At 56.1% G+C, this 24,828-nt stretch overlaps 3 protein-coding genes across 4 annotated transcripts; 2 read left to right on the forward strand and 1 right to left on the reverse strand.

Moving 5' to 3' along the window:
* Window positions 1–3,897: 3,897 nt before the first annotated feature.
* LOC111149186 (ATP synthase subunit e, mitochondrial) lies at window positions 3,898–5,753 on the forward strand. 2 transcript variants are annotated; one of them, XM_022506131.1, is made up of 4 exons: window positions 3,898–4,007; window positions 4,463–4,517; window positions 5,108–5,206; window positions 5,676–5,753. In XM_022506131.1, the coding sequence occupies exons 1-4, from the start codon at window positions 3,972–3,974 to the stop codon at window positions 5,693–5,695; spliced, it is 210 nt and encodes a 69-aa protein (XP_022361839.1). In that variant the 5' UTR covers window positions 3,898–3,971; the 3' UTR covers window positions 5,696–5,753. The 2 variants fall into 2 exon arrangements, with proteins under 2 accessions (XP_022361839.1, XP_022361838.1); XM_022506130.1 differs by lacking the exon at window positions 5,676–5,753 and having other exon boundaries at window positions 5,108–5,663.
* Window positions 5,754–11,718: 5,965 nt separating this feature from the next.
* Window positions 11,719–21,165, forward strand: LOC111149027 (major facilitator superfamily domain-containing protein 7-like). Its single transcript, XM_022505914.1, has 10 exons — window positions 11,719–11,865; window positions 15,185–15,343; window positions 15,538–15,751; window positions 15,900–15,976; window positions 17,269–17,406; window positions 17,545–17,661; window positions 18,358–18,510; window positions 18,784–18,941; window positions 19,187–19,296; window positions 19,851–21,165. Exons 1-10 carry the CDS (start codon window positions 11,719–11,721, stop codon window positions 20,021–20,023), a joined length of 1,446 nt encoding a protein of 481 aa, XP_022361622.1. The 3' UTR covers window positions 20,024–21,165.
* LOC111149028 (myosin light chain 5) lies at window positions 20,981–23,473 on the reverse strand. Its single transcript, XM_022505915.1, has 5 exons — window positions 23,395–23,473; window positions 22,517–22,621; window positions 22,003–22,081; window positions 21,388–21,436; window positions 20,981–21,084 (listed from the first exon to the last, which is right to left on the reverse strand). Exons 1-5 carry the CDS (start codon window positions 23,456–23,458, stop codon window positions 20,983–20,985), a joined length of 399 nt encoding a protein of 132 aa, XP_022361623.1. The 5' UTR covers window positions 23,459–23,473; the 3' UTR covers window positions 20,981–20,982.
* Window positions 23,474–24,828: the final 1,355 nt, after the last annotated feature.

Here is a 24,828-nt window from a genome sequence, read left to right on the forward strand (position 1 = left end):
ACCCCAAGCCTGGGCCAGGGCAGCCCTGACCAGGTCCTGACAGCATGCACCCAGGGCTTGCCTTGAGCTTGGCCAGGAGCCAGCTGGGCCTGGACGTCCAAGGAGCAAATGGACCATGCAGGTGGCCAGCAAGTGGGCGGGCCTGGTCTAGGAACCCTTCCAGTGTGAAGACCAGGACCCTCATCTTCCAACCGCAGATGTCCCTGAGGCAGCCATGGGGCACAGATCTTCCCCACCTAACACCCTCACACACAGAAACAAACTCAACTCGTGTGCACACACACACACTCCCACAAATCACACTCAGGCAAAACGCATGTACACACAATCGCAAAGGTGCACCCTGTACAAATGCAGGCATACTCACACCCACTCCTGCCCCAGTGGCCTGCTGTCCACACTCACCATGCCTGGATGTGCCTGATGCGATGATCTGTGCCCTCCCTGCCCAGGTCGCCTGTCTTAAGCTCCTGCCCAGTCCCCCAGGACAGCTCGGACTCTGGCTTCCACTCCCTACAAGGACAGGCCGGGGTCACCCTGGGGACTGGACAAGTGCAGAGTGAGCTCTGGCACCTGGCGGGTGACTCAGATGCCCCCATCTTGCCCTGCTCAGCAGGGGCCCCAGCTTCCCAGGCACCTCACTGAGAACCTTGTTCTCCTGTTTTCTGTGCCTCTCCAGGGCCACCTGCATGTGGACCCTGGAGGGTCCCAGGAGGCTGCAGGAGGCAGAGGAAGGGGGACCTTTCCTAGATTTGCCCAAAGTCACTGTGAGTGGCCTTGGAGTCTGGTGACCAGGCATTCTCTAAGCATGCTGTGTGTGCCCTCGCCTCCCTGCTTCACTGGGGTCCCATCTCTCCCCTTGGCAGGTGGCCCCTTTCCTGGCACAGAGTGGGGGTAACATGTCTGGGATGGAGGACCATCCAGATGGGTTGGGCCCTGGGCCAGCATTCAGACAGGTTTCCCAACTACATTATGGCCCAGCAGGCAGAGTCTGGGGAGGGGAGCTGGCCTAGGTGCCTGTGTGTGTGAGGGGCAGATATTAGCAGTCAACACAGGGTCAGGGGCTGGGTACCCTAGTCCTGGGCTGCAGGGAGTACAGGCTAGGGGCATGAAAGGGTGAGAGTTAGGAGAAGGCCTGGGGACAGAATGAAGTGGGCACTCAGGACTGTAGTTTCACACCCAGAGAACAAGCCCTCAGAGCCCCTTGTACCTGCACCTTGGGGGGAAGGCATCAGCAGCAGGGGTCCCCTAGGGCACACTTGGGAACCACATCACATGTGAATGCCACCGTGGCAGGGGTCCTGCCCCCGGGGGCATACTCCTGCAGTCACATGACACCTCTGTGATCCCAGGGGCAGCCCACCATTTGCCTGCACTGAGTATGGGACAACAGACACCCTGTGGATTTTAGAGAGGCATAACCCACCAGGAGGGAACTGGGAGCTCCCTGGGGTTCTGCCTGGAGGATTCCCAGAGGCAGAACACATGACTAACGTGGGAAACCTGGGCTGGGCTGTACTCCCAGTTGGGCAGGGTTTGACGGTGGTGCTTGGAGAGACCCTAGGAGGGCTGGAGGATTGGGACCACCACACTGAGAAGGGAAGGCATACAGGATCTGTGCTCAGAAGGCCCCTGATGTGGGAAAGGCCAGAAGACACGGGCAGAGCCCCTGGGGAGGTTTCCTGGGCTGGCAGCACTAAAGATAGCCATGGAGCCTGGCTCCAGAGAGAATATCAGGATTCAGAGTAGACAGCTGGCCCTGACAGGTGCAGAGGTGTCAGCCAGTGGTTCCTGTGGTCCGAGCCAGATGGGAGCCCCCTTAGCCCTCAGGAAGGGCCCAGGGCCAAAATGAGTCTCCCCCAGCTTCAGGGGTCTTCCCCATGTGTATATGGGCATGTATACCTGTGTGTCCCCCCCTACCAATCCCCTCACCCTGTCCCACTGGAAGCTACTGTTAGGTGGTCCCCTACCAACACCCTGGCCTCACCTTCAGCCCAAGAGACACTTATTTTTGATTCTGGAAGCAGGAGTTGCTGAGGAGTCTTGTTTATTTTAATGTCCAGGGAAGGAAGAACATATTTATCAGCTGAGGTCATCTGCCTAGATGCTCAAGGGCAAGAATGGGGGTGGGTGGGAGTGGGGGGTGTGCACTCAGCATCACCACACCCATGTTGGTTGAAGAGGTTGATTTTGTGCCTTGTGGGGTCCATGTGTGCTTACAGCGCCCTCAGGGAGCAATGAGGGGTTTAGGAAGGACTTCCCTCAACCCCAGGCCTGGCAGAGGCAGTCATGGATGATATCAGGCAGGGGTCCTCAGAGAGCTCAGACAAGAGCCTGGTGGCCCTACAAGATGGGCCTCCCTGTTTCCACCCTCAGCCTAGGTAACAACGAAGGTGGTGTTCCAGCTTCTCAGCGGGAGGCCTAGAGCCAGGACTCCAGAGCGAGCTGCAGAGCAAAGGGCCCAGGACCCTGGAGGTGGCTGGAAGGGCCTCCCCTCCAGGCATATATACTGAACTGCTTCGTACCATGCAGTTTTTTGTCTCTGCATTCCATTCCCTTTAGATTTATAGTTAAATTCTCTCTGGAGACAAGAGGGTTTGGAAGACTGAGGAAAAGTGGGCTCCCCTCTGGCATACCAGGAGCCCTAGTGAGTCCTAAGCTCTGGTTCTCAGGGAGCTTCTTTCTGGAGCGGCGTAGGGCCCAGGGGATGAGTGGTTCTCTTGCCAGGCCCTTGCCCCCTTCCCCCCAACACAAACCTGGTTGCTTTGGGAACCATGTGTCAGCATAGCCAGCACAGCTGGGAAGCTGTCTGACCACCACTGCTCCATCTTTGGGTAGCCCCACTGCACACTTGTGGCTGACCTGGTCATGTCTTTGCCAGGGCTAACCTCAGAAGTGGGGGAGACCAGCAGCAACTCATAGTGGGACACAGTGACTCACAGGTGTGGCTTTCTACCCCCGTCCACCGTGAGCAGCAGAAGTGAGAGAAGGAGGGTCCATCTGGAGGTTCAGTGGTCCCTGAAGCCCTGGTTGAGGTGGACCTTGGAGCTGGGGACGGCAGGGTCCCCAGGGCTGGAGCCAGGGAGCAGGCTCTACAAGGGTGCCTTTCCCAGGAAGACCCCAGCCCCCTGTGCTGGAGAGACTCCTGCAGTGAGGAAGCTCTACTCTGCTGGGGGACTGGGACCGGGGGGTGGCGGTAGCCGTAAGGGACACCTTAAACGGCAGTGCCATCCCAGGAATGGGTCCTGAAGCCACCATGATTAGCCTGGCCTGAGTCCAGAGGAGTTGGCCACAACAGCCCCCCCACCCCAACCGGGGGAGAGGCCTGGGGCAAGGGGGCCTGCACTCAGGTCACATCAGTCCACAGACCCCGGATTCCCAGCCCAAAACCTCTAACCGGACCATGGGTTCTTCCTGGGCAGTCCTTGTGGCTGACCTGGGGTGGTCATGGGCCTGGATGTGGCTGAAGGCTGCACTCCAGCCGCGGGGCGGGAATGGAGGCTCCTTCCCCGACTCGCTGGTCCTGACTGGAGAGCCCACACACTACAGGAGAATAGAGAACAATCTATTTTACACTTCGTGTGCCTGACTGATATTTTTCAAATATATGGACTTATAATGGGCGCGCTCCATTGGTATCATCCTGGCCTGACAACATTAGGGGCTGCAGGGAACATGAGGGTAGGCCGAGGTTCCACATCCCTGGCAAAAGCCGCTCCCACTGCCCAACCTACACCTGCTGCTCCCGCAGTCGCGCATGCGCAGCTGGTCGCGAGCCGCGCGCCTCGCCTGATCCCTTCTCCTAGCGGCCAGGCGCGTTCCACCTCCGTCCACCGGGGGGCGCAGTCCATGCCCTGTTCACCTCTGACGGCGCATGCGTTTGCCCTTGTACGTTTTTACGGCTCCGCAGCTTTCACGGCCTAGCAGCGTCCTCCGCGGATTGTGCTTCCGGCGTGAAGGTTACGGGCAAGATGGTGCCGCCGGTGAAAGTCTCCCCACTCATCAAGGTGAATCAGGGTTTGCGGCCGTCGCCAGGTGCTCGGCTCCACGTGCGTGACCCCAAGGAACCCGGGACCCGCGCCCCCGCGGGTGCGACCCCTCCACCCCCACTCCCCGCGCCGCGGGTCCCCGCGAGCTGGGAACCCCACCCCCGGGACTCGCGCTCCCGGGACTCTCTCTGCGCCCCGATCCCTTGGGCTTGGAACCAGCATCACCACCACTCCCCCGCCCGGTCCCCACGGTTCCGGGGCCCTCGCCCTGCGCCCCCGACTCCGCGGGCTGGGAACCCCCTCCCCGGGACCTGCGCCCTGCATTCTCCGTCCGCGTGCTCCCGGGACTTCCGTCCTGCGCCCCGACCCCGCGGGCTGGGAACCCCACCCCCGGGACCCGCGGCCCCGGGACCTGCGCCCCCGGGACCCGCGCCCTGCGCCCCAGCCTGCCTTTGACCAACTTCTCTCCGCAGCTGGGCCGTTACTCCGCCCTGTTCCTCGGCGTGGCGTACGGAGCCAAGCGCTACAGTGAGTGACCGCGGCTGGCCGGGCCGCTTTCTCGGCGGACTGCAGGGGAAACCCTGGGGCTTCTCATAGCCGGGGAGTTGGGGGGTGGGGGGGGGCTCTCCAGAGCCGCCTCGTAAACCCCAGCGAAGGGCAAGAAGGGGGACAGGGTTGGGAGGCGCCAGCCCCAGGAACCCGAGCGAGCTTGACCGCGGAGCACTGCCGCAGCAGATGTGTAGGTCGCTTTGCGATTAGCGCAGGTGGTCAGGACCCAAAGTGCATTCTTATGTTGGGCACCCGGGGGAGCTGGAAAGCAGCTAGTTCTTGTTGAAAACTGGGGTGCCAGGTGAGTGCTGGAGGAGTGTTGTGGTCAGATGCGAGTAGCCTCGGGTGGCCCAGATTGCTGAGCAGAGAAGGTCTGGTCAGGTGGCGCGTCCCCTGCAGTTGCCCTCCCGGTTGTGCACTCTGCTGAGCTCTAGTCAGGCCTTGACCCACGCGGAGAGAGAGGAGTGGGAAGCACACGGGTCAGGCATTCATGGGGCACTAAATTCCTTTTACGTGTTTCTGTGAAGACACTGAAAGTACCTCCCCATATTCACGCTTTCCTTGCACAGGTTACCTGAAACCTCGGGCAGAAGAGGAGAGGAGGATAGCCGCTGAGGAGAAAAAGAAGGAGGATGAACGGAAACGGATTGAGAGAGAACTGGCAGAAGGTACTGGACTGAGTGTATCTGAAAGTTTGGTCCTTTGCCCGGGCTTTAGAAACATACAGGTGCTGCTTCAGGCGAGCCCCGCAATAGGGGTAGGAGCTGCCTCCTTTCTCCCAGCACTGGCCAGCAGGTCCTCTGGGGGAGGGAGAGATGGAGCAGGGCTGTGGATGTGGGGGGACACAGTGACACCTTGCCTTGGGCGAGGCCCAGGTCTCTGGGCGTTGGAGGAGAGTTGTTTGGGAATGTGCCACGCTCAGAGGCCCATAGAACCAGAACCAGGCATCGTCCCCCACCGACTGCCATGGCAGGCTGCAGTCAGAGCGTGCAGGGCCAAGAGTTGAGGCAGCACATGGCTGGGCTTCCACTGTAGCCAGATCCTGGGTTGTTGAGCACCGAACATGTCAAGTGGTCCTTTTGGGTCGCCTGAGTGTGTAATAACACGAATATTTTCCTTTGAACCTTTCAGCCCAAGATGACAGCATACTAAAGTGAGCCTGCCTTTCTCTGGAACCGTGTGGATGAATAAAGCTTTCTGTGTTGTCTGATGCTCTCCTGTACTGTCGTCAGTTGTCTGATTTCCGGATTCAAGCTCTGCAGTTGTGCTCTGTTCTCCATTTATGTTGGGGGTGGTGTGGGCTAGGGAGTGGGTTTCACAATGGACCTTCTGAACCCAGGGTGCAGTGCACAAACGGGCAGGGAACACAGAAATTCCCATCACCTGTTCTCTGAGGTGTCTGACTGGGGAGCCCCAAAGGGAGCAGTTTATCCCGGACACAGGCAGCTTGGGTGTTGTGGCTGCTGCTTGGTCTTCAGTGAGCTCCGGCCCAGACCCTTTGATGGACAGTACAAATGTGGGATGGGAGGTGGCCTGATGCCCTTACTGATGGGACCTGGATCTCTCTCCCCTTGTCGGGAACCCTCCCCTAGACCGTAAGGAAGGTCTGTGACCTTTTGAGGACCAGGCTGGGGTGCTGCATAAAGCTCTGCAGTGGGCTTGGGCTCTTGCTGAACTGACGGCCATGTTCTGCCTCTCTGACTCCTCATGTTGTAGTGGGGCCACTTCCCAGCCATAGGCCAGGCACAAATTTCGTTGATAAAATGAATTCTTTTGCAAAAGGGGGTGGGAGGCTAGATGAGAAGCAGTGGATAAGCACTTGAAAGCCTTGGTTTTAGTTAAGTTGAAGGCTGAGTGAGCCCAGCTCAGTTCCTTCTGGAGTTGTTGGTTGGTGCCCTAATTATGGACTGTCAGCGGGTCTCCTTGCTGAGATGGAAATTGTGTCCTTGCTGTGACTGCATGGCTGTGGGGGGTGTTGGTGTCCCCCGCCCGCCCAGGAGCTCAGGGCCTCTGGGGGTGGGCTTGCGTGGCATCCGAACTGGCTTTTCCACAGCCCATTTAATCAGGCAGCTGAGAGGAGTTTACTGTGGGGTAAGGTGTCCAGTGTTGGGAATGAATGATTTGGAGCTCATGTGGTCAGGATCTGAAAAGTCCTTAACTTCTACCAGGTAAGTAGTACCCATTTCACAGGGGAGTCTTGCGTTTGGGTCTGGCTCTGCTGGTACACAAACACTAAGGGAACCCTCACTGGTGTAGGACTTGGGCAGACCCCAGCTGTGGCAGGGTGCCCCCTTGACCTCAGTGCAGAGGGCTGTTCCAGGTGTTTTTGCTCAGGTCACTCATGGCCTTGACCTTGGTGGCAGAACTTTCTCATAGGTTAGACATGATGTGCCCTCCACCACAGCTCCTGCATTAAAGAAAAGGGCAACTTGTTTTTATTGTATTATCAATTTCTGGCCCTATTTGCCCCAGAACCAGATAGGTAACAACATCTGTGTATCTCGTCTACCCATATACACATTACATGTGCGCCTGTGGACCTCACCCAGTGCTTTCAGATATGTAGGTCACAGACCCTTTCCAAACGTCTCTCTGTGGTATTGCTGTGTACCCAAAAGACAGATGAGTGTAAAGGACGCTAAAGTGTATTTGTAGTTGACTTTATAAAAAAAATCCTTTTTTTTTTTTTTGAAGATTTTATTTATTTATTTGACAGACAGAGATCACAAGTAGGCAGAGAGGCAGGCAGAGAGAGAGGAGGAAGCAGGCTCCCCGTAGGAGCACTTCACAAACTACACACCAAAGAATTAGATGCCTGTTTTCCCATTTCACCCTGCTACGCATACACAGGAGACAGAGACCCATCTTGCACCACACATATCAAAACCCACACGGTCTTACATAACACAACATGAACACACACTAGGTACCATCTGGTATTTCACACACACACACACACACACACACACACAGGTGAACGTCAGCCCATGCACAGTAACACTAGATGGCCACCTCTCTCTCTCATATACATACTAGATACTACTCTACACCATGCACATACAAAAAACTGTCCACCTCACTATGAACAAACAGAAAAGTGAGAACTCAGATCCTTTCTCTTTTTTAGCAGACAGAACAGGTCTGAGTAACAAGAAAAGAGTTGGACCCCAGAGTTCTTTGTGAGATGGGCTAGCCAGCTGGGGCTGCAGATACTCGTCTTGACTTTGTGATGGAATGAGCCTCCAAGGCTGGCTTCCCTCCACTGTGGGAGAGGCAGAACAGATCAGGAGGAGGCAACCCCAAGGGGCTTCTCTCTGGTGGGGACCAACTGGAGCGCAGACCACAGGGACCAGAGACTTTCTTCCTCTAATGAAACAGGTTCACATTCCAGTGCAGACTCCCTGATGGGCCGCCCATATGGATAAGGATGAAGTCACAGCATCCTTTTTGAGGCAGCCTGAGAGTCTAGACTCAGATTTGCTTACTCGGTTCCCTGCTGTGGTGCAGCATTAGTGTGTGGGGGCTTTCAGCAGCCGTGAACTTGGGGAAAGCAGCATGGGGTAGACATGAGTAAAGATGTGGGTGGGAGGGTGTGTCTGGAATCTGAAGGCTCAGAGGCTCCTGTCCAGGATGCACATTGCAGGGCGGGGTGGGCGGAGTGGGCCGCCCTGTGGAGAACCTGCTGGACAGGACAGGGGCAAGGCAGAGAGGTCACCCATCCCACACACTTGTCTCTTCTTCCACTGGTGTGTGCTGGCCCCAGCCTGTTCCAGGGATTCAGGAATGGACAGACTGGCTCCTGCCCTCAAACAGCTGACATACTCTTGAGAGGAGCAGATAAAAGCCGAGTAAAAACCAAACAAGCAGGATGGACTGTGAGCATCTCATCATCTGAGGTGAGATTTCTTCCCCAATATCCTCAGCGAAGAAGGTGTTCCTGGGCTCCATTCTTGGCAAAGGGACTGCTTTCAGTTGCTTAATTTTGAACAAAATATTGTTTGGGGAAGACACAGTGACCTGAAAAAGCCTTGATTAATGCTACTTTGGGATGCTAATGGGAGTCTGTACTTGCTTAAGAAAAAAGGAGATATAAAAAAATTTTTTTAAAAAAGAAAAAGAAAAAAGGAGATAAAAAATTGGAACAAAGATTTAGTCATAATTGTGTGTCAGATGTTATTTTAAACAAACCTTTATTTAAAAAAAATTTTTTTTAAACAAACCTTTAAAGATCATTTTTAAAGGAAGACCCTGGGTGGAGATCACTGAAGGGTTTCTTCAAGATATGGTGGTCCCAGCGGTGTGCCGATGGATTCTGGGTGCGGAATGGTCCTTCATGGATGGTGTTTTACCTCGATTCAAAACTTGAACAGCTTAAATGCTTATGCTGAAGATACTCGCCCAAATTTTTAAATAAAGTGTGAGAGTGGAGAAAGTTGTTTCCAAATGAGTGTACTTTCCATGTTATGTGAGTTTTTAAAATCAAACTTATTTTGAGATAATTATAGATTCAAAAGCAGTTGTAAGATGTAAAACAGAGATTCCTTGTACACTTTGCCCAGTTTCCCCCAAAGGTAACATCTTCAAAACACAACCGCATGATATCACAGCCATGACACCAACACGGATGAATGGCCATCTTAGATTTCTCCAGTTTCGCTTACACGGACGTCACAAGGCTGTGTCACATGTAGACTCCTAGACTCCTTCCCACTGCCACAGTCAAGACAGTATTTCGATCACCAGGAGGACCCCATCTCCCTCCCGCTCCCTATTCAAACCACTGATCTGCTCTCCACTTCTAAAATTTTATCTTTTCAAAAGTGTCAACAAGTGGAATCTGTGCATATTAATAAAGGGGACCCTCACTAAAATGGAATAGGGAGTCTCTACAGGTGAAGACACAGCAAAAAGAGAGGGACTTTGAAAGTAAACCAGTACCACTGTAGCTACTACTTTATCCCAGCGGGAGGCAAGCTTCCACCTCCCCCAGCAACAGCCTAGCCAATGAGAAGCCAGTACACTTCCACCTCCCAGTTTTACCCCAATGGACTTTCTGTTTTCCTCCCAACTTCCTCTTTCCTCTTTCTTTTCCCAGACTAGCCTTTGGTTTTGTTGTAGGTTGCTTGCCCTGGACTGTGATTCTCTGCTATTCCCAAATAAACCCATTTTTTGCTGGTAAAATAACTGGCAGTTTCCCTTTGAGGTTGATAGATTATATAGTATGTAACTTTCTGAACTTGGATTTTTTTCCCCACTCAGCATAATTACCCTGAGATTCTGCAGACCTCTTTGTGTATGAACAGGGCATTCTCCCTGAGTCCCAGTCCATGCTGTGGATGCAGTATGGTTGGCTTAATCATGTGCTCACTAAAAAGCAAGTGAGTTGTTTTCAGTTTTGGAGTGTCACAAATAAAGCTGCTGTAAACATTTGGGTATGGATTTTTGTTGAAAATAAGTTTTTAGTTTTCTGGGATAAATGCCTCAGAGTGCAACTGTTGAGTTGTATGATAATTGCATGTTAGTTTTATAAGAAACTGTTGACCTGTTGTCTGCAGTGGCTGTACCATTTAAATTCTTAACAGCAGTGGATAGGTAACTGAGTTACCCATAACTTCACCAGCATGATGTCATTGATTTTTCTTTCTGCCATTCTGAAAGGTATGTAGTGGTACCTCACTGTGGTTTTAATGTGTATTTTCCTAATAGCTAGTGATGTTAGTCATTCATCATCACTTGTCATTTGTATATTCTTTTTTTTTTTTTTTTCATTTGTATATTCTTTTCAGTGAGATGTCTCTTCCTGTCTTTTGCTAATTGGACTTTTGTTTTGTTTTTCTTTTTTTTTTTTACAGTTGGGTTTTGAGGACTTTTTATATATCCTATATACCAGTCCTTTGTTGGATATGTGACTTGGAAATATTTTTTCCCAGTCTATGTTTACAAAACCCTTTTGATAGGAGCTGTATTAGATCTGTAGATCAATCTGGGGAGAACTGACATTTTTACTGTGTTGAATCTTCCAATCCATGAACATGGTAAATCTCTCCCTTTTTTTAAGGTCTTCATTGATTTCTTTCGATATGTTGTATAATTTTTAGCATACAAGTCCTGTGTAGAGTTTGCTAAGTTTATACCTGTTGACCTTAAAAATAAAGGTCAGTTATTTTACCAGAAAAAGAAAAAAGTTTACTCAGGAATAGCAAAGAATTGCAACGCAGGACAAGAAAGGTACAGCCAAAATCACAGGCTAGTCCAACACACAAAGGAAAGGAAATGTTTTTTGAAAGAGAAGGAGGAGGGCACCTGGGTGGCTCAGCTGTTAAGCGTCTGCCTTCAGCTCAAGTCATGATCCTGGGGTCCTGGGTTCAAGCCCCACATTGGGCTCCCTGCTTCCATGGGAACCCGGCTTCTCCCTCTTCTACTCCCCCTGCTTGTGTTCCCTCTCTCGCTATGTCTCTCTCTGTCAAATAAATAAAATCTTTAAAAAGAGAGAGAGAAGGAGGAGGAAGTTGGGAGGGGTTGTTGGGAATGAAAGTCCACTGGAGAAAGGCAAGAGCCTACCATGATGGCAGTTTCTCATGGGCTGAGCTGCAGGGGTGGTTAATTTCTTGTAGGAGATGCAATGCACATCTTTTCCTCTTCTGGCATGTAACTGATGATTCTCTCCTGTTAGCAATTCTTCTTTTAGGGTCTGTACTGGCAATTTTTTTTTTAAGATTTTATTTATTTATTTGACAGACAGAGATCCCGAGTAGGCAGAGATGCAGGCAGAGAGAGAGGAGGAAGCAGGTTCCCTGCTGAGCAGAGAGCCCGATTCGGGGCTCATCCCAAGACCCTGAGATCATGACCTGAGCTGAAGGCAGAGGCTTAACCCTCTGAGCCACACGGGGGCCCCTGTACTGGCAGTTTTTGACACTGAATGGTACCCACCCACGTGCGCTCGTCCACCTCAACGACCACAGAGGTCGTGACCTGTTTGGCCCCTGCCAGGAGACTTTGTGCCTGTTTCTGGGGCAGGGATTTCCTTCCTGGCTGGCTAATGGAGGAGGGTCCAACCTCGTCCTGCCCTAGGGGCTGGGACTGACCCCGCGCGGCCCGCCCCGCGCGCCTGGCACCACCTCTCAGGGCGGTCCTCGCCCAGGCGCCGAGTTGCTCAGTCCGGCCAAAGGAGCGGCCGGCGATGGCGGGAGAGGAAGAGGACCGACCGGAGGACCGACCGGGCGCCGACGCGACCTCGGCCCTGGGCGCGCTGCTGGGCTATCGCGCCTACGCGCGCCGCTGGGTCTTCCTGCTGGTGCTCAGCCTGCTGAACTTCTCCAACGCCACGGTACAGGGGTTTGGGGCGGCCTCCCGGCGCGGGCGCGGAGGCGGGCCGAGCGGGGACCCCGGTCCGAGTCATCGCGCTCCTCCCACCTGCCGGTGTCCCAGTGCGCCCAGGGTGCTCGGTCTGCTAGGACTGGGCGGCGGGACCGCTGGGAGTGCAGGAGCCGGAGACCCCAGCAGGCGCGGAGGCGCAGGGCCCCTTCTCCTGGCTGCATAGGGAGAAAAGGGGTTAGCGTCTGTCCTCGTGGTGGCAGAGCCTCTTTCCTGTGACCCATAGTGTTTTGAAACACTCCCTCTCCTGCGTCGGAGGACAGGGGAGTCACTGGCATAGCCGAAAAGGAGTCTTCCAGTTACCCCACCCTCCTGGAAGACCCAACACCTGGCAGCAGGCCTCAGATCCGGCTCCTGCCCTCCCTCTCCAGACTCCCCACCCCACCCACTCCCACAAGGCAGGGCAGGGCCCAGCTGCCTTGCCTTTGCTCACCTGTGCTGTGGAGGTCCTCACTGCATTTCTGACTCAGCATGTGGGGCTTCCTTATCTGTATGCCCAGTCTCTCTGTAGCTCCCCAGCTGGGGTCTCCAGTGACGGGTTACCTGTTCTAAAATGGTTCCCACTGCTGGCAGCCACTCAGCCCCTGAGACCAGTTGATCAGCCACTGAGAACAGGATCTGCCAGTTATTGGGGACCAGCTCCCCAACCTGCTTGTCCCCAACTCACTCCGAGCCCTCAGGTTGTACTGCCCAGGGCCTTGGGCCCCTCTTTCTCCAGCCCATCGCAAACAGTGGGCTCAGTGGGGTGAGCTTTTTGCTGCCCTAGCCCCTTGCCCCTTGGACAGATACCCATCTGCACTTGAGTGGACAGGGGGTTTGGAGCCAGCCTTCCCACACCTGACCCTCACATGGCCACCTGCTCATGGGGTCAGACTGCAGTGCTGTCCCACACCATGCTCCGCGGGGCCACTCTTTCACTTCCCTGGTGCTGCCTGCTATGCCTTCTGTGTGTGCCTGAAGGAACCCGTCTACGACCACTCAGCTTATCACAGAACCCAGGGACTTGTCAGGCACATTTGGCCACCAGGTAATCATGTAATGAACAGCTACCTTGACAGCAGGCTCCACAGCTGCGGGAGGCTGTGAGTGGCCGAGGGACGATTGGGAAGTGCAGACTCATGAGCAGGGATGGGCAGGCAGGTGTGGACATTCTGGGTAGATGCTGCCTTGGAGGTTCTTGAGCAGCAAGTACTCCTGGATGTTATCCCTTGATCAGGGTCTTTTCCTTCCTTTCCTTACTGGCCTGGGTATGGAGAGCCGGCTCTGTGCTGGGACAGGTGGCATCCATGGCCTGGCCTGAAGTCTCCTATGACTCTGGAAACCTCTTTTTTTTTCTGTGGCTTCTCACCAGGTCCCTGTGTAGCTGACTAGAAGGCCATAATTGGCTTTTGGTGCAGTGGTCTAAGGACACAGAGCAGGGGTCTCCTTCAGCCCCTAAAATGGCTTTGATGAGTCTGAGAGTGCATGGGTGTGGTGAGTGGCTTCTAGAACTTCCTTGGACACTGAGACAGCATCCTGCTTACTCCCCTTTGGTCCACGAGTTACTATGGAGCAAACGGGACTTTCACCAGGAACGGTGATCCCTGCTGTGGTCACCACAGTGAGCATTGACCATCAGGCTCATGCCAGCCAAGTCTACTCGTGTACTTGGTCTGCAGCTGGGTGGCCGCAGGTCCCACGTTCTGAGAGGGCAGTGTCAGAGGCAGGTGGAACAGTGCCTGGAGTGAGACCCCAAAGGGGAGCGAGGAGACTGCCCAGTAGTCTGGGCAGGAACCAGCATGTGGAGCAACTATCAGCGCGCTCAAAGGGAGGTGAGGGGTTACCTGGCAGGGCTGGAGAAGGTTGAAGGGAATTCTTGTGTGCTGGGGACATACTGTTGTCCTCATGTTACCTGGCACAGTTCAGACCTGTCTCTGCTCTGCTGGCCACAGACTTGGGGAGGAACAAGGAACGGGCTTGGCTCGGCAGGGCAGGGTTAGAGAACGGATACCGAGCCCTCTCTGCTGGATCAGGCTGGGCAGGAAGCAGCGGGACCTGCATGGGGTCTCCTTCTGCACCTGGAAGAGCTGTCCTCTGCTTTGTCCCTAAAAAAGAAAAAGGAAGAAAAGGCAGCTCTTGCTCAAGTTCTTTGTCATGTGAGGCCTGCAGTCAGTATCTGCTTGGGTCAGCAAGTCTCACCACGGAGGGTGTGGTCCTGGGGCCAGCTCCTGCATTCCTGTGTCTCGCAGAGTTGCAGTGATGGTGGACTTTGATTTGTGGTACCCTTGTCTTTGGTCCCTCCCTGACCTGCTTCGCATCTCTCTCCTTATAAGCCTTGGAGAGCCCCTCTTCTCACCCATCATCCTTCAGGGAGGAGACAGTGTCTCACCTCCACCAGGAAGTCTTCCCCACTGACCTAATTGAATGTACTGTTTGCAGAAGATCTGTGGGGTTAAAAGTCCCAGTGTTTGACAGCACCTGAGGGTGGGAAATGTCACCTGTTACACTGTCATGGAGGGTCTACCTCCCAAACACTTGGGTCTCCTGTAGGAAGGTGGGCTGGCCTTGGGCAGGGCCAACACACAATCCAGGGGTTTCCACCTGGGACTCCGAGTTTCTAGACAACCTGGAGATACCTTTTGGGCCTCTTTCTTTCCTCCTTCCCTGCCATGGAAACATCCCTTCCACTATCCCTTCAACGGCTCCAAGCCCACCCTGCTTCCTACCCTTATCTACCTGGATGTTCACCACAGACACTGAGTGTCCCCCTTCCCCCAAAATGTGCTGCTCTGCCCAGCCATTTGGGCAATCTACACATCTGTGTGACTGAGGTGGCTGGGCCACTGGCTCCCCTCATCAGGATCTCCTTTTCTAGCCTCCCGGGCCCCAATGCCATCCAGCACTTGGCCTTCATGCCCACTCACCACATAGAGCTTCCCTTCCCCCTGCAGTCCTCTGCCTGTCACTGACATCCCTCTGGGCCTTCTCCTTAGAGGGTCAGTCTTGGCAGGACTCCGGGTCCTTTAGGCTCTGCTCCGGTCTTCGGCCTCTGTCTACCCACCAAGACCATGTCTGCGGGATGATCTGCTCCACATTCCAGGCACACTGTCTATCTGACCCCCGCACCCCTGCCACCTGGTACACTCCCTCAGAGGTGACTAGGTGAAGAGCCTGGCCCTTATGGGACTGCTGGACATTCTGTGCCTCAGGCTGGCTGGCCAAGCCTGGGACAGCGGGTGGCTGTGGTTTCTGTGGTGCCCGGCCCCAGGACTGACACCAGTGTGTATCCACAGCTGTGGCTCAGCTTCGCTCCCGTGGCCGACACGATTGCCCACCACTTCTTCCTCTCCACCAAGCAGATCAACTGGCTTTCGCTAATCTACCTTGTGGCGTCCATCCCATCCGGCGTGGTGGCCATCTGGGTTCTGGACTCTGTTGGGCTCCGCTGGGCAGTGAGTTGGAAACCAAGCCAGGGCTGTCTCTTAGATGGGGCAGGGTCCTTGAGTAAGGAAGGGCTCAAGAGCCATTGCTTCCTCCCCGGGGGGTCTCCAGGCAGAGTCATTTGGGTGGCAGGGCAGTGATCAGGGTGCTGGTGGGGTGTCTGGGCTGGCCAGGCAGTGCTCTGTCCCTGTCCTTGTCCCTGCAGACCGTCGTGTGCGCGTGGCTGAACTTTGCTGGGAGTGTGTTCAGAACTCTGCCCTTCCTGTTCATCGAGATCCAGGACCCATTTGCCTTCCTAATGGCTGGGCAGAGCCTCTGTGCTCTGGCACAGACCCTGGTCATCTTCTCTCCAGCCAAGCTGGCTGCCTTGTGGTTCCCGGAACACCAGCGAGCCACAGCCAACATGATCGGCACCATGTGTGAGTGACAGGGGTGAGGCTGATGGTCTTCTGGGCGTTGTGGCACCTCTGCACTCCCAGCTCTTGGAGGGCAAAGGGCCCTGGCTGTGGGCTGGAGACCAGGCCTGGCCATGGCTGAGCAGACATGTGTCTCCGTCTGTCTATCCAGCAAACCCCTTGGGCATCCTGGTGGCCAACCTGCTGTCACCTGCCCTGGTGAAGAAGGAGAAGGATATCCCTATGATGGTGAGGGAGCTCATGAGGTACATGCACACATGTGTGTGCATTTGTGTGTGGTGCATGTGTGCATGGTGGGCTCACATGTGCATACGTGTGTGGTGCATGTGTATGCATGACGGGCTAATATATACATACATGTGTGTATGTGTATGGTGCACATGTTTGCATGGTGAGCTCGTATATACATACACATGTGCAAGTGTGTGGTGCATGTGTGTGGTGCATGTGTGTGCATGGTGGGCTTACATGTACATAGGTGTGTGTGGGTGTGTGTGGTGCATGTGTGTGTACGGTGGGCTCACATGTGCATAGGTGTGTGTGCCTGTGTGTGGTGTATGTGTGTGCATGGTGGGCTTGCATGTGCATAGGTGTGTGTGGGTATGTAGTGCATGTGTGTGCATGGTGGGCTCGCATGTGCATAGGTGTGCGTGCCTGTGTATGGTGCATGTGTGTGCATGGTGAGCTTACATATGCATAGGTGTGTGGGCACGTGTGTGTGGTGCATGTGTATGCACGGTGGGCTTACACGTGCATAGGTGTATGTGCGTGTGTGGGGTGCATATGTGTACATGGTGGGCTCACATGTGCATAGGTATGTGTGCATGTATGTGGTGCATGTGTTTGCGTGGTGGGCTTGCATATGCATACATGTGTGTTTGAGTGTGCCCCTGCCCCTCCCTGTGACCACATTAGCAAGTACACTTGGTGCCCACAGGATTTTTCCACATGCCTGAGGTGGATGTGAGGTTGAGGGGTAGGGGCTGCAGCCAGAGGCCAGTGTGTCTGCTGAGCAAGGGAAGGGTGGAAGGAAGGGTCAGTGCAGGTGGCAGGTGGTTGGCATTGAGTGATGGAAGCTCTGGGAGTGTCTAAGGGAAGAGCTGAGCTGGTCCAGAGATTCAGGGAGCCAAAGATGTGGCTGCACTGTGCAGGTAGGGAGCTAGGATTTTGGTTGGGTTGGGAAGTGGGAGCAGGCTCAGGCCAGGTTTGGGGAGTGCAGCTCGGCATGTGTTGGGGTCATTCACAAAGACAGGCAGAAAGGGTCAGTCAGCAGTTGGATGGGTGAGTCTGGGGCCCAGGGAGAGGGTTGGGCTAAGGGTGTCACTGTGGGAGTCATCTGTGGGGGATATTTTGAAAGCCTGGGTTCTAGAGGAAGCAGGGCAAAGCAGGCCCTGGGGCTTGCCTTTGTCTGCCTAGGGATGGCTGGCAACGGAGGCCCAGAACAGTGGGTGTGAAGCCCTGATGTGCATGTGTGAGTGCACACACACACGTGCACACACTCACGTATGCCCTCTCCGCAGCTGGGCATCTATATCATCCCTGCCGGCCTCGCCTGTCTCCTGGCCACTGCCTGCCTCTGGGAGAGTGTGCCTCCCAGCCCACCCTCTGCAGGGGCTGCCCATTCCACCTCAGAGAAGTTCCTGGATGGGTTGAAGCTGGTTAGTGCTGTGGGATCCAGGGCTGGGGTGACCTGGTGTGGGGAGAAGGCTGAGGAGGGAAGGGGGTTAGGACAGGCCCTGCTGGGGTATCCCCAGTATCCCACTCGCTCCCGGGCTGAGCGGCGCCTTCCCCTCCAGCTCTTGCAGAACAGAGCCTATATCATCCTGGCCGTGTGTTTCGGAGGCGGCGTCGGCATCTTCTCCAGCTTCTCGGTTCTCCTGGAGCAGGTCCTTTGTGTGAAGGGCTACTCCAACGTGAGTGCTGGCCCCACCCAGCCCCCTCTCCTGTGCAAGGATGGGGCTTGGGGGCCATTGCTAGTACCCTGAAGACTGCCCCAAACACTGGGTTTCCATGCCTGAACAGGGTAACCTCCTCTTATGGGTGGTATTGAGAGGTTGTGTGTGAAATGTTGTGTTGGGTGCCAGAGGCAGTCTGATCTTGGGGTCGTGGCCTTGGGGAGGGGTGGTGGCAGTGCCCAGAGATGTGCTGGGATTTTGTGTGGCTCTTTTCACTATCTTTCCCACTGCCCCACCCACGTTGGCCCCAACCCTGCGGGTCTCCAGGGAAGGGTCGTCTTCTGATATTTGGAGATTGGGAGGGCCTTGCTCTGCTCATAGCATCTCTGGCCTTGCCCTCTGCTGCCTGGCATCAGCCCTGGGTGTGGGATTCAGGCCTGGTATGTTCCAAACTCATGAGCAGCACACGGGCACCCCTCAGTGCCTTTTCCTTTAGCAACTGTTGGGTTCCTGGCGTGGGGTGCCACAGGAAAGAGGCACCTGGGGGGGATGTGCCATCACTCACTCATGGCTAACCATGCAGCTGAGCTTTCCATGTCACCCTGCCGCGGGCTTCTCGGCTATGGCATACACCCTAAGGATGGGGTCCTTCTCCTGGGGCCCTGGTATCACCGTGACCCAATGATGGGGCACCCCTGACCTCCTCTCCTCCAGGAATTTGCAGGCCTTTGTGGGGCTCTCTTCATTGTGTTTGGAGTCCTGGGGGCACTGATTCTCAGCCTGTATGTGGACCGGACCAAACAGTTCACTGAAGCTGTCAAGATTGGCTTCTGTCTGACCTCCATAGTCTGCGTGGCCTTTGCGCTGGTGAGAGTCCCTTTGAACCAAGACCACCCTACAGGGGTGTAAGTGGGATGCTCTGGGACAGGGCCACTGACAGATGGGTCAAAGCAGAAATTCAGACCTTCTCAGGCTTAGACACTGCCCACTGGGGTGGTCCCCGACCCTGGCCACTGGCCCATCCCTGCTCCCTGCTCAGTTGAGAGGGGGTGCTGGTGCAGGGCCGGGCTGGGGCTGGGTGTCCATGCTGCACACTCTGACTGGTGCCCCATCTCTCCATGTGGCTTACCATCCCCCTAGGTGTCTCAGCTGCAGGGACAGACCTTGGCACTGGCCGCCATCTGCTCACTGCTGGGGCTGTTTGGCTTCTCAGTGGCGCCCATCGCCATGGAGCTGGTGGTCGAGTGCTCCTTCCCTGTAGGTGAGGGTGCAGCCGCAGGCCTGGTCATCGTGCTGGGGTGAGTGTCTGTCTCTCCACCGCTTCCCTGGGGACCCCAGAGTCCTCGCCCTCACCCCAGCCCTGGCTACACAGTGGGTAACCAGCCTGCTCAGGCGAAGGTCACCGTGTTCTGAGCTGTGCAGTCCTGGGCTAGCTGCCGTGCCCCACGCTGAGCAGAACAGGACACTGGCCTCAGAAAGCCCAGTGGCACTGTGAGTACTGAGCAGTGCCCAGGGCAGGGCTGAAGGCCTTGTGTCTGTCCAGGCAGGCCGAGGGTGTGCTCATCATGGTCCTGCTGACTGCCCTGACCGTGCGTCGTGCGGAGCCGTCCGTCTCCACCTGCCAGGATGACCAGGGCCCATTGGACTGGACGGGTGAGTGCCCCCACCTGCATAGAGACCCCAGAGCACAAGGTCGGTGCCTGGGCCTTCCTCACCCCCCTCCCAGTGCTGGAACCTCCCCTCCATGGGCCCCTTTCTCTTGGCATCTTTCACTCTCCTTTGCATGCACTGGGCACCCACAGGGCAGGGGTCCTGGGGGTTGGAGGGCAACGAGGCTGACCTTTCCCCTCCAAGGCTCACTGTGCTGGGAGTAGGCCTGAGACCCTGATGAAAGCCCAATGTCTGAAACCCATGTGAGTCATTTTGAAATGAGACCAGGGAAAGAGACAGGGAGGCAGAGAGAGATGGGGGTGAGGTGGCCACATCTGGAGACCCCATACTGCTGACCTTGGAGCTCACCACACTTGGGTCTGTGAATGCCCTCAGGGCCTGTTGGGAGCGGGGACAGATGTTTCCAGGTCCCTCTCTGCTCATGGCTAGTGGGGTCAGCTGGAGCTCTGCCAGATCTGTGGGTACTCTGGGTTAGGGATGGGGAACTCTGGCTGCTTGAGCGAGCCTCAGAATAGAGCTGGGCTATGTCTCCCCAGTGTCCATGCTGCTGATGGCTGGCCTGTGTGCCCTCTTCAGCTGTTTCCTGGTGGTGTTCTTCCACACTCCGTACCGGCGCCTACAGGCTGAGGCCCACGTGAGCCACTCCATCCAGGAGGACACGTCCCCAGAAACTGCGAATCACGAGCCCCGCCCGGCAGCTACGCCCTGAGGCTCCACGTGGGCACGCCCCCACCACCTCCAGCATGGACTGTAGGAAGCTCAGGCAGGGGCCACTCATTCCCAGCGCCATTCTCCTGGCCCTACCTGCTTGTTTGGGGGAGCCCTGAGCTGCTGGAGGCCCCGGGACCTGCAGAGAGGTCACAGGGGTCCCTGCAGAGTTCTGGAAGCCAAAAGAGCCATCAGTGCATCAAGAAGTGGTCCTGGGGACATGAAGGGGTGGCCAGGAGGGGTGGGCTCTGTTCCAGGGTGACAGCATCCAGCAGGTGCCAGAGGGATTTGGAGTCCTTGGCACACCCACAGCAGGATGGCCTAGGGGAGACCCTGTGGCTAGAGCAAGAACTGCTGGTGCAGCCACAGGGCAGGCTGGTGCCCCAGTGGCCAGGCCAGACCCAGGGTGGCTGGCGCAGGAGCAGTGTATGTGGGATGGACCTGGCTTGAGGAACAAGGGCTGAGGGGAAGCCTCATGGATTGGGAGTCCTGAGGGCCCCTGGCATGACTGAGGCTGGAGTGGACAGTTGTGAGAAACGGCTTCCTTGAGGAATCCCAACCCATACTTTTTCTCGACCTCTGCCGACTGCAGAGTGACTGACTCCTGGAGTGAGTTCGAGGACAGCAGGTGGAGTCAGGCTGCTCTGGGAGGGGGAAGCAGAGGGAGGGCCCTACAGGCAGAACCTCCCACTCCAGGCAGATGCTCCCACCCCTATGAGACCCTTCCCCTCCAGCCTCTCCCAGTTCCAAGCACACACTTCTACCCCCCATGGGTCCTCCCCCAAACTCTCCCCAACAAGGCAGACACTTCTCCCAGCCCTAGGCAGAAGTCCCGCACCTGCAGACCCTCCCACCTCCAGGCGGACACCTTCTCTCCCCCTCAGACACTGGCAGGCAGGTTTATGGGTTCATGTTTATTGAACTGGCTGCAGCCCAGGTGGGGATGGGGGAACGTGCCCCTCACTCCTCCTTCTCCTCCCCGTGGGTGAGCACATAGCTCAATGCCTTATAGTCCAGGTTGCCTGCAGCATCGATGGTAGCAAACTGGAACATCTGGTCCACCTGCAAGCCGGTCCGGTTGGGGGAGTCAGGCCCAGGGGGGAGGGGAAGGAACAAAATGGTCTGGTGAATTACAGACACTGAACTCCAGCCGGGTCCAGGGTTGTTTTTGCTTGTGGGGGTGGGGGAAAGGGAGGTTGGGGGGGCACATGGCAGAGCCAGGGGTGGGGTTGGGGTATCCTGCCCACCCTGATGCTGCAGCCTCAGGGGGGCCCAGGGTGAGTCCCCCTAGCTAAACCCCCTATTCTTGAGCTTCCCAGAGGCACATGGGGTAAGGAAGTGGGGTGAGGGCAGAGTGGGCCAAACCTCTTCAGCGGTCATCTTGTCTGCCTGGGACATCAACAGCCGCTTGATGCTGAGGAAAAGGAGGGAGGAGCCAAATTAGGCTGCACTGAAGAAAGGGATTGGCACTGGAAGAACTGGAGGGGTGGCCCCAGGGGAGCCCCATGACTTGGGTCGATTCACACTGTTGGCTCTTCCACCATGGGATACCCCAAGGTGGGGGTCTGGTCACCCTACAATCCCACCCACTCACAGCACAGGTGCCTCTCAGAAGCCTGACTAAAGGGTGAGTCCTGGGCACCAGAGAGTGGTTGTCAGGGTCTTTACTGACTCGCACGCTCTGGGGTCACCACCCCTGGGCGGGGGGGCTCCATCTGCAGGGAGGAGACTGGGGGGTTAGGGGCAAGTGCCTGGTATACCACATAGGCCCACTCCCCCCAAAGGGCTTAAAGACCCAGTGATGGTCCAAGTGGTGATGACCTCCCAGGCCACTGGCTGGGCAAGACTGGTTTTGCCATCAGTTAGGGACTCAGGATCTTGAGGATAGGCAGCCCAAGGCCTGGGGACTGAGGTGGGGTGAGGGGAGGTGGGCTTGGCAGCCCTCAGGGGTGATGCCTAGGTGCCCATAGCCACACTCACTAGTCCTTGTTGATGCTGCCTTTGCCATCAGGATCCAGCATCTTGAAGGCATTTAAGATGGTCTCCTCAGCATCCGTACCTGCCCACAAAAGGCCTTCAACTGTTTAGGGCTCCAGTCCTGTTCTGGGCCATCCCAGGGCTTGGCCTGTATGTCCCTCCAGCACTTGAGCACTACGGAGACCCTGCAGCTCCCGCTCTGAGGGGCCTGGGGGTCCCCAGAATCCCGCCTAGGCCCAAAGGTGGAGAGAATGCTCAGTGAGTGAAAGACAGGTTATCACCACTAGGCAGACAGGAGGAAGGATGAGCTCACATGCCCGCTGGTCACATGTGTGACCCACGAATGTGGGTACCAGCATGTCAAGTCCTAGGGTTTTTCAACAAATCTGAAAATTAGGATTTTTATGTGAAATATCTGAATTTCTAAGCGTTAGGAGCTAACAAAACACACAGTGTCTTGCAGACTGGCCTGAGGGCTGCCTTTGGCCAGGGAGGAGCCTGGACCCTTGGCTCTCACCTGTCAGCTTTGCCCCAAACATATTCAGGAACATGGTGAAGTTGATGGGCCCCGAGGCCTCCTTGAGCATGGCATCCAGCTCGTCATCCTTGATGTTGGTTTTGCCTATCACCAACACAAGACCAGGCAGGAATGTCACACCCCCCGGCTGTCCTGCTGTTGATGCATCCGCTGTCCCCATTGGTCTCCCACCACTATCATTCAAACTGGGAAGGCCAGAAGGAGGGAGGTGAGCCAGTGGGGGCGGGGGGTTTCACATGGCCCAGGTGTGGGGGCCCAGGTCTGCATGTTAGCAGAACCCAAACCCTGATCCCTGGGGAGATGGGCAGCTGGGGAGGAGGAAGAGGTCATGCATGTAGCCCAGGAAGACCTGTGATCTGCTTACCTGAGTGTAAGGGGGCCCAGAGGAAAGAAACCTACCCGTTCTCCCCCCCTGGGATTGCCTCAGGCTGAGAACGTGCCCCCAGATGGGAAGTTGAAGAAGAAAGGGCCAGCCTTTGGCTCTTCAGAGGACCACGAGCTGCCCTCCACATCTTCTCCCAAGTCTGTTTCTGGGCTTCCTTGCTAGGCTTGGGGGAAGGAGGACAAGCCTCTCCATGTAGTGGTGTCCCTCTGGGGTCTTAGTGCTTCCCTGGAGCTTTGGTCCCAGCCTCCCATCCAGAGTGCCCGTGCTTCAGCTGTGCCACCCACCCCACCCTGGGATGCCCTGATCGAGCCAGAGGGATCTCTTCCCTAGGGGAGGCCCAGCCTGCCACCTTGCAGCCCATGGGAAATGGGTGTCAGGTCAGGCTGTAAGGCCCAGGTGCAGAGCAAGTCTCTCCAGGACTGAAGGACACCCCGAGGCGGGCTGTGGTGGAGTTCTGTCCCATGGCACCTACCCAGTGAGGCGTAGGTGTCCTTTAGGTCTTCCTTGTCGATAAAGCCATCTCGGTTCTGATCCATTAGTGTGAATGCCTGAAACGCAGGCCAGTCGCACCATGTTAGGATAGGCATCTACTCTCACTGGCTCCAGAGTGAGGCTCACGTAGGGTCTTTCGGTCAACTGCATTACGATTCACAGGGGACCCCTTGGGCAGGAGTTACTGTGTGGAGTGGTCCTGGGACAAAAGCAAAGCCTCACCTCCTTGAACTCCTGGATCTGGGTCTGCTCAAAGTTGGAGAAGACGTTGGATGATGCCCTCTGGGCCCGTAGGCCCCCCCCTTCCTTCTTCTTAGTCTTCCTGCTGGCCTAACGTGAGAACACCAAGGCTGAGGGGCCTGCAGGCTGGTGTTTTGGAAGACAACACAGAGGATGGGTGGACCATGGCACTAGGGGTTCCAGGGGGACCCCAAGCCTGGGCCAGGGCAGCCCTGACCAGGTCCTGACAGCATGCACCCAGGGCTTGCCTTGAGCTTGGCCAGGAGCCAGCTGGGCCTGGACGTCCAAGGAGCAAATGGACCATGCAGGTGGCCAGCAAGTGGGCGGGCCTGGTCTAGGAACCCTTCCAGTGTGAAGACCAGGACCCTCATCTTCCAACCGCAGATGTCCCTGAGGCAGCCATGGGGCACAGATCTTCCCCACCTAACACCCTCACACACAGAAACAAACTCAACTCGTGTGCACACACACACACTCCCACAAATCACACTCAGGCAAAACGCATGTACACACAATCGCAAAGGTGCACCCTGTACAAATGCAGGCATACTCACACCCACTCCTGCCCCAGTGGCCTGCTGTCCACACTCACCATGCCTGGATGTGCCTGATGCGATGATCTGTGCCCTCCCTGCCCAGGTCGCCTGTCTTAAGCTCCTGCCCAGTCCCCCAGGACAGCTCGGACTCTGGCTTCCACTCCCTACAAGGACAGGCCGGGGTCACCCTGGGGACTGGACAAGTGCAGAGTGAGCTCTGGCACCTGGCGGGTGACTCAGATGCCCCCATCTTGCCCTGCTCAGCAGGGGCCCCAGCTTCCCAGGCACCTCACTGAGAACCTTGTTCTCCTGTTTTCTGTGCCTCTCCAGGGCCACCTGCATGTGGACCCTGGAGGGTCCCAGGAGGCTGCAGGAGGCAGAGGAAGGGGGACCTTTCCTAGATTTGCCCAAAGTCACTGTGAGTGGCCTTGGAGTCTGGTGACCAGGCATTCTCTAAGCATGCTGTGTGTGCCCTCGCCTCCCTGCTTCACTGGGGTCCCATCTCTCCCCTTGGCAGGTGGCCCCTTTCCTGGCACAGAGTGGGGGTAACATGTCTGGGATGGAGGACCATCCAGATGGGTTGGGCCCTGGGCCAGCATTCAGACAGGTTTCCCAACTACATTATGGCCCAGCAGGCA

The sequence above is a fragment of the Enhydra lutris genome, unplaced genomic scaffold (genome assembly GCF_002288905.1).
Source record: "Enhydra lutris kenyoni isolate GAN:26980312 unplaced genomic scaffold, ASM228890v2 scaffoldscaffold21, whole genome shotgun sequence".
NCBI lineage: Eukaryota > Metazoa > Chordata > Mammalia > Carnivora > Mustelidae > Enhydra > Enhydra lutris.

Coding starts and splice junctions, on each gene's coding strand:
- LOC111149186 (XM_022506130.1), top strand. CDS start 3,972: ATGGTGCCGCCGGTGAAAGTCTCCCCACTCATCAAG. Junction 4,008..4,462: donor AAGTCTCCCCACTCATCAAG/GTGAATCAGGGT, acceptor TTCTCTCCGCAG/CTGGGCCGTTACTCCGCCCT. Junction 4,518..5,107: donor GTACGGAGCCAAGCGCTACA/GTGAGTGACCGC, acceptor TTCCTTGCACAG/GTTACCTGAAACCTCGGGCA.
- LOC111149028 (XM_022505915.1), bottom strand. CDS start 23,458: ATGGATCAGAACCGAGATGGCTTTATCGACAAGGAAGACCTAAAGGAC. Junction 22,082..22,516: donor GTTTGGGGCAAAGCTGACAG/GTGAGAGCCAAG, acceptor TTTTGTGGGCAG/GTACGGATGCTGAGGAGACC. Junction 21,085..21,387: donor ACAAGATGACCGCTGAAGAG/GTTTGGCCCACT, acceptor ACCGGCTTGCAG/GTGGACCAGATGTTCCAGTT.
- LOC111149027 (XM_022505914.1), top strand. CDS start 11,719: ATGGCGGGAGAGGAAGAGGACCGACCGGAGGACCGACCGGGCGCCGAC. Junction 11,866..15,184: donor TGAACTTCTCCAACGCCACG/GTACAGGGGTTT, acceptor GTGTATCCACAG/CTGTGGCTCAGCTTCGCTCC. Junction 15,752..15,899: donor CAACATGATCGGCACCATGT/GTGAGTGACAGG, acceptor CTGTCTATCCAG/CAAACCCCTTGGGCATCCTG.